The sequence below is a fragment of the Colossoma macropomum genome, unplaced genomic scaffold, assembly GCF_904425465.1.
Source record: "Colossoma macropomum unplaced genomic scaffold, Colossoma_macropomum, whole genome shotgun sequence".
Classification (NCBI taxonomy): domain Eukaryota; kingdom Metazoa; phylum Chordata; class Actinopteri; order Characiformes; family Serrasalmidae; genus Colossoma; species Colossoma macropomum.
Genome location: NW_023494785.1, coordinates 25308538 through 25316670, shown reverse-complemented (window position 1 = coordinate 25316670; position 8133 = coordinate 25308538). Strand labels below are relative to the sequence as shown.

Here is an 8133-nt window from a genome sequence, read left to right as displayed (position 1 = left end):
GGTCAAATCGCCTGTGCTATCCACATTAATATTCACTCATTGTTACTGGTGCTCTCCGTGTATAGTGTAAATAAACACAAGCACAGGCCTGACCAGAAGATGCCCACTTCCCCTCACACGCGCGCACTGGGTGCACATGCAGGGCGCATGCGCGCTTCAGGTCCACGGCGCATGCGCTCTTCAGCAGTTCACAGCAGCGCAGGCGTGGTTCGGTTAGAAAAGTCCGACTCCTGAACAATCGGTTCATTTGAATCGGTTCCTTGTAGTTGGAACGATTTACAGGCCCCAAACGAAGGAATCTTTATCACCTACAAACTGTACATAGTCTGAAAAAGTTTTTTTTTTCTCCTAAAATGTAATGTAATAAAACGAAAATATAAAATTTCGCGTTGTAACGCCAACAAGCTTTGGATTTATTTACATTTTCTTTCAAGTCCTCCGTGTCCATAATCAAGCATAGTTTCGGTTTTCATGTTATAATACACCTTTATTTAACTCATTAAATTCACCACTGAATTGTAAGGTTTTGTAAGTTATCAGATCAAGGAAATCATCACCAAACTGCTTTGACTGTCGAGCACTCCTTGGGCAACTCCATGAGAGAGGACAACAGACTAGCTTGATGAATCTAAAGCTTCTGTATATGGCGCAGATGAGAGTGTCGTTGCCTGGACTAATCCTCGTGTTCATTTTGTGATGGAGATTAGAATAAAGTCGAGCTGAATCAGAATCTGAAGCAGTGAATCTGTTAATTCGAACGGTCCGATTCGTTAAGACGAAAAGTTCGTAAGAATCGGTTCAGTAGCTGAATCGAACTCCCCATCACTAGGTGCCGTCCCTGCAAGCCAGTCTTTAAGCTAGTGTTTTCGGCTGCTGTGTCTCTCTCTCTCAGGCCCCCATCGGGACTCTGTTGCCCCCCACCCCGCCCTGCTCCCACCACATGATCCGCTCGGACGCGGAGCACAGAGCCAGATAAACCCGCAGAGCCCCGTGGACACGATGAAGGTGGCCGGCAACAGACGGAGCTCGGCGGACGGAGACGGGAGGAAGGAGCTGGCTCTCCCCTTCACTAACCCTTTCGTGCACGACCTGAGGTTCACCCCGTGGCAGAAGCTCCAGGTAAAAACCACGCGTTTCTGCGGCCAAGCCTCCATCAGGACATGTGCTGCTGCAGCACGGCGGCCTCGCTGCGTTTAGCCTCGTTAGCCAGCAGATACATATCATACATGAAGCTAGTAGATTTGTTCATTCTTCATCATTTCATGTTGCTCTCCTGATGCAAGACTTATCAGGCCATGGCAAACAGCTTTCAGATACACACAGCTGTTGCTCTTTTATTACAGAACTATTAAATGAGACCTAAGGAGGCCATATTCAACAGTTCATCCATTTGATACACGGCTGATTCTTATTCCGAAACTGAGAAAAAAGCGGGCGCTTCAGCCTTTGTATGCTCTATATACATAGCTAGGTATTGCTTCTTCATTGCAAAACATTAAACAAAGGTCATTTATTTATTTTATTACGGGCTTTCTTTGCAAAGCAAACATTATTTAATGAGAACCTAGGACACTTAAACAGTGCAGCGTAGGTTTTTCTCTTTTATTTTATTGTAGTCTTCAAGTACACAAACGAATATCGCTCTTGAATTTACTCCAGGATTAACAAGCATTGAAGTGCTGCTTTTAAATGAGTTAACTATTGAATGAAGGCCATAGCAAGTCATTTAGCCTTTATAAGCTAGGTAACTATATTGGGTTTAAGTCGTGTACTTTATTGTAGACCTTATAAATGCATATCTATATCGCTCATTTGTTTTATTCTGGACTTGAAGTTTTTGCCGCTAACGCGTTTCTTTCTTTTTTATATAGCAGCAGCATCCATCACTTCACGTTAGCCAGCGAAGCTCAGGGTGGCTAACAGTTAGCGAACCGAGCTAACCCTCTCTTTTTCTCTTGTCAGAAACACGCCGGGTAGGTTATCTGTGTAACGCCAGTTAATGACTGTTGATGTGTAATATGACTTTGTCTTTTTAATTAAAAGCTCTGCTTAGTTTATTTCCCCCCTTTCCGCACCTGGCTTCGTTTTAACGTGGGCCTTTCATATGAACGTAACTAGCCGGCTAGCTAGCCTTACTTTACTGGCCCGTGGGGAAACTCTTAAGGAGTTTATCGTCCGATGGCTTTGGTTCTGGCCAAACGTGAACACTGGAAAACAAGTTTTGTTCATTAACTGGCTAGCTAGCGGTTTTACTTCTTAAATAGTCTAATCAGACCGGTTTCTGTCTCTTGTGTGGAAATAAGAAGGCGGGGATCAGCTTTGTAGCTGGTTAGCATGCAGGAATGAGGAGTGAGCAGTTCTCACTGATGAGAGGGGAAACAGTTTGCATGGATATTAAGGGGTAGAAATGGTGAAATCATCAGTTTTAATGAAGAAAGAAAGATAGATCTTGGTTAAACAGTCAGTTCACCTGAAGAGAGATACATATTTTTTTTATGTCCTCTGTCTCCCTGAGAAGAACAACTGTTCAACATATACGTTTTCAGGAAAGAGATGAAATGATAGATAGAGGAGCAGAGAAGAGGATGAAAGTTTTTGTGAACAGAAAGGGTGAGAGATTGGTGAAATGATCACTGTTCCTGAAGGAAGAATGACATGTCTTGGTCTGCATGTTGGGCAGCAACAGTGTAATCCCTCTTTGGTTCTGATTACCCAGATTAAAATGCCACTAACACTATTTAGCTGACTAGACACATGTCCTCTGAAGAGAGAGCATTAAAGTACTAATCTTGGCTGTGTTATGCTCTGTTTGCAACGCACTGACACGTAGTAACAGTTTTACTTTTTTGTAGTGATAAATGTGGTAATGGCGCAGCTGAAGCTGTTCACAGTTTGTGAATGTCTCAGTTGAAGCAAGGCAAGTTGTTGATGATGCCTTCAGCATTAGGTAAAGCTGTTTGTCCAACGTTTAGGATTTGATTGGCAAATGGTGACTTAGTATGTCCAAATCGGTTGCACCATGGACCCGCTGTGAACTGGAACTGCATCAAGCTGCTTCTCTGATCTCTTCAAACTCCCATTTGGACCTTTGGCGTATTGCAGTTCATCAACACATGCAGGGGGTTTTGATGCTTTCTTTTCAGCTGCATTGAAGCAACATAAACCGAACTGACGTCCTGAGACCACTTTTTGCATTACAGTGTCTCATGGATGGGCTTTCAGGTCGACTGCCTCAAAACCACCAGAATCCCCTAAGCCTCACTACTGCTAATTAAAGCAGCACAATTCAAGGCCTCCAGTGATTAGTTACTGAGGACGGTCAATGGTGTAGTACATTTTAGACATGCCTGTGAAACAACAGCCAAATGCTGCTGTCAAGAGTAATTACTGCCAATAGAAAATTTCCATCTTTTGGCTGTGCTTCCTTGTGGGTTGCAATGTTGTTTCCTTCGTACAGACCACATGTACCATGTAAGTCTTTTTGAGGGGAGGTGTCCGCCACAAAAGTTCATGACTTTGGTTTTCATTCATGTCTTTGCCACGTTGCCGGAAACACTACGGCATTATAGAGGGCAGAAACAAAGCATGATATCATCTTGCTAGAAACTCTTACTTCTGGCAATTCTCTGCTTTTTTTCCCCCGTGTTTTATTTTGACGGGGAGGAATGGACAGCGGTTGCGGCTGTAACCGTGATATTTTTCAGCATATCGCTGTTAAATAAACCTGACTTAACTTTAAGCTTTTGTTCTTTTTTATGTGTGAATTGTTTTTCCTATCATGTCTTTTCAGACCTTCCTGGGCATGTTGAACAACTTCGCTTTTAACCTGTAGAAAACATTCATACCAAGTATAAATCTGCATGATACAGTCGACCACTAAGCCAGGAAATTCTTTCTTTTTTTCTTGTGTTGCATTTGGAAAATCTCTACATATTTACAGGTTTATTTTAGACCAAAAAAGCATTGCAATAATTGCTTCAAATATTTAATTAATTTGCCCACCTGCATTGAAATGTTTAAAGAACTTAACTTCTCAGATAAATGTCTAAAGCCAGTTGTATATAGTTATGAAAAGATTTTGAAACCTGTGTTTTAGTGTTTAGGTTCCAGTAACCTGACTTGGAAAATGTAATGCCAGGTCTATCCATGGTAACTGCTAATCAACAGAGACTTAACAAATTACATAAATAATTCAATGTTGAATAAATGTTAATTCCAGTATTGTAGTAGCTTACTGTCCTGTAACTGCAGATATGACCACAAACGTTTGTTCCTTCTATAAGGAAGTATAATACAGTACGTAGTGTATTCTAAAGTCCTATATCTGTTAGTTTGGTTTCTTATTTGTCTGAAGCTGGTTGGAAACGGCAGCCTGTTCAAGTGTGGTTTGGGTTTCGAACCTCCCATCGCGTTCACAGTCTCTGGAGAGAAGTTCAAGCTTCAATTTGGAGTTAATGGCTCCACCATCATTGATTTATGTTGATTTCCTCTTGTTTCTAAGGAGTTCAGGAACCTGTGTGGTGCCCAATTAGGAAGAGGATGGACAGGAAAAGGACATTCACTTACTCCCACACACAGCAGCTAGTGCTCCATTTGTCAGACTAGCTTTTGCCAGCACTGTTCTAAACATGTGATTTTGAAAGGGGAGAGGGCTTAAGCCAGTGATATTTCCATAACAAACTCCCAAAAATAAACTATTGAAAAGGTCTGCATTAGTTGTTAAGTTTATTATGAAATGATTAACCAATCATTGCTGCATGTCTGCAGTCAGGAATAACCTCCTTTAATTTCTGTTCACTTTATGGCACAGTGATATCCTCATGTGCAGTTGACAGTGGCCAACCTTGAAATATTAATAATTTGTTGGAAAGCAGTACACCTGTACAGATATTATGGATAGCCTGTGTTAGCCGATACTATGGCCATCGCTTTCAGGTCTTCCTGACTCTAATCAGTATTGCAAAACAGACAGTACTTATCAGAAATGAATCCAGTCAAACTTTCTCACACTTGATCATGTGGTTTATATTGTTATTATTAGTGGGGTGATAGATGTAGATGTGGATAGCAGTATGTAGTGACACACAACACGTATTGGTGAGCTCATTGTAGTGTTGTGTTTCTTTGGCATAGACGTGGAGAAGTGATACTACAGACACCCAGTCGTGTCAGACAGGCCATTGTTCACACACACTGTTGCTGTTAGAAAACAGGCAACCAGATGGTTGAAATACAGCTGAAAGCTACACTTCCCTGGACAGTGATAGCATTCTGCCCAAGTCATGTGGAAAAAAAACTATTGGCTACAAAGTTGGTCTTGAACACCTTCTTTTGTGATTATTTTAAAACCACATTTTAAGGAATTCTTACAAACTTTAATAAATTGTATGAGGGTAACATGCAGTTTTAGTGGTTAATTTGTACTCAAACTCTGGAATTTAATATTGCATTTTTTTAAAGTATTTGTTCCTGCCTGTGCGACGTGTAACAACAGTATAGTTAAGCTCATGCTGGTGCATTAAATACGTAGTAGTTAGCCATACAACTATGCAGGACATAGTACAGTATATGTTCAGAGAGCATGCTGTGCTAGTGCTCTGTAGACTTGTGCTAGTATGTGGTAATAAAGTATACTGCAGTATTAAGTACGCGCAGTAATGTTCTTGTGGACATGTTAAAATACCGCCACTGCAGTTTAGTGAAGTTGTTCTACCAGAGATTTTTTTTATTTTTTTTTAAATAAAAAAAAAAAGATCAGCTCTGATTTCACAAGTTCCCATATGCTGTCATGCTTGATCATGTGATACCTTCCCTCATCTGAGCCACAGTGTAAACACAGATAAACATTCACAGCTCGCTCAGCCACAGCACGGCAGGAGGAGGGGCAGTCCTTCATAAAAAAAGGTGGAAACTCACCTCCCACATGGCTTGGAAGAATAAGAGAAATGCAGGGTCTGTCTTATACATGTATATTTGCACTCACCATACCAAACATAACCTTCATAAGAACGCTGGTTTGTTTAAAAACCATCTTGGCAGACTGCTAAGGGGCTAATATTCAGTTAGGCTTTAAGTTGAGATGGATACGTGTTTTTAATGTCTCTTTAAATGTCTTTGAATGTGTAGGCTGGAGCTGTGTGGTATTGAACTGTTAGCTTGACAACTTAACATGGGTAAAGCTATTACGGCGCTAGTAGAAATTAGCATTGTCGTAGCGGTGGATAAACAAACGCTACTTAAGGTACTTCCACATTAAGCGCTGTTATATCATGACATGCCTAGCTGTCAGATGTCTGTGATGGTAAAACATTTAAAATGTTTAAAAAATTACTAGTATATCCTATGATTTATTTTATGTTTGAGCATTTTCACATCCCTCAGTAAAGGTCAGTAGTTTTTAGCTGGTTTTTAATCATTACTGTATTGTGTGTAATTGATATGTGAAGCTGCTTATACTTGTGCGTTGTGTATGTATAAATACTTCCACAGTATTCTGTAGGTTTATCACTAAAAATGTTTATATATATCATAAACAGCGATAAAAGGTCAATTTTGTGGTTTGTGGAATAAAATTTTTATATTGGCACATGCCTAGTGCACGTACTTAGTACCATCAACTAGTTGGCATATTTAACACCAGCCAAGATGTAGTTTTAGCGGGAGCATTTATTCATTTATTTTTTGCCCACATCTATTATACAGATGTGCAAGTGGCATTGATTCGAAAATGCCATGCGTGTTAACTATTCCTTCCTGCAGGCCTATCTTTGCATCTCAGGAAAGCCGAGAGTGCTGTTGTGACACAGCAGACGTCAGTCTCACCATAAATGGATTTCCAGTATTTTCAGTGTAGAGGAATTCTCGGGCACGCACTTGGCAATAAAGTCTTATTGTGCTCACAGTTCAGTCTCCTCCTGCCTCTTAGTGCCCGTGTTAGGGTTTAAGAGGGAGCTAGTTTTAGTGTGTTATCTCATGTCTCTGTTCACTGATATGGGATTTGGCAGCCCATTGGTCTGTGATAAACTCAAATAAATCGGCCCAATGGAGACTTTTAAAGCAAATTAAGCCACTCCTGAGCTCCGCATTGCCACTCTTAATTAGCCACTCTGAAAGCTATCAGTGTATGAATGTGGCCAAGCGGTGATAGCATAAAAGTAAATATTGACCCAAGATAGCTGCCGTGCTCTTAATTGTTGTTACTAGATAAGCGCTTTAGATAAACGTTAGACTCTTAGGAAATGACATGATTCAGCATGCGTTGTGCATCATGGGATCATTGAATCTTCATAAGACATCTTGTTTTGTGGTGTGTGCCAGGTTCTTTATTTTCAGTTTTGTAGAGTATCCTGTGTGTTGCACTATTTAGATGCCTTGCATGTTCAGGCTGCATAGAGGGATAGTCCCTTTATCTGTGTTTACCCAAGATAACCTCTCCTGGGAAGGTCACTGGAAGTTGCTTCTGTGTTATATAAGCCGTTGAGTATTCTGTCTAGGGCTGGGATTTTGTTAAGGTTATCTGTTTTCTGTAAGACTGAGCTCAGGAATCACAAATTGGTCACAATCAATGTTCACACATTCTCCTGATAAGTACTCTGGGTCATGTTGGTCAGCTCCTGGAATTACTTGTTGATATTTGTTGTGTCTCTCTGCAGATTGGGGTGATGACGCTCACACTCTTCCCCATTCGGCTTTTCGTCGCTGCATTCATGATGTTGTTGGCGTGGCCCTTTGCCTTCATCGCTACCATGGGGCGTTCCGAAGCTGCCGTGGAGCCACAGTGCTTATGGAGGAGGTAGGAGGCTTGTTTCACACATTTACATCTAAATAACTGGTATGAAGATCATAGTTCAGGCAGGGTTGAGCATTGTATTGAGTATTTATAATATATTCACAATTATGTTTTTGAGACACGATTATCTGACCAAACTTGCGTAAAAAGTTGACGGCGACCACACATGTATTTCAATAGGCTGGAGACATTACTCTATGGAAAGAATTTGGCTAGCTTGCATGAAACCAAAAAGACCACTAAATTACGTTTGTTTACATTTTGAATGATGACCACTGAGAATCAGTTTTGAGTCCTGTTGCAGTGTTACTTTGCCAGTTATCAATCTATTGATCTACAGAGCC

General features: G+C 40.9%; 1 protein-coding gene across 1 annotated transcript in view; it reads left to right on the top strand.

Annotated features, from left to right (window-relative positions):
* The first annotated feature begins 876 nt into the window (after positions 1–876).
* The window catches only part of LOC118820161 (lysophosphatidylcholine acyltransferase 1), a 31430-nt gene continuing 24173 nt past the window's right edge, over positions 877–8133 (top strand). Inside the window, exons 1-2 of the mRNA XM_036588316.1 lie at positions 877–1119; positions 7653–7792. Of these exons, the coding sequence (XP_036444209.1) occupies positions 1000–1119; positions 7653–7792 (260 nt within the window). The 5' untranslated portion in view covers positions 877–999. The remainder of the gene's footprint in view (positions 1120–7652; positions 7793–8133) is intronic.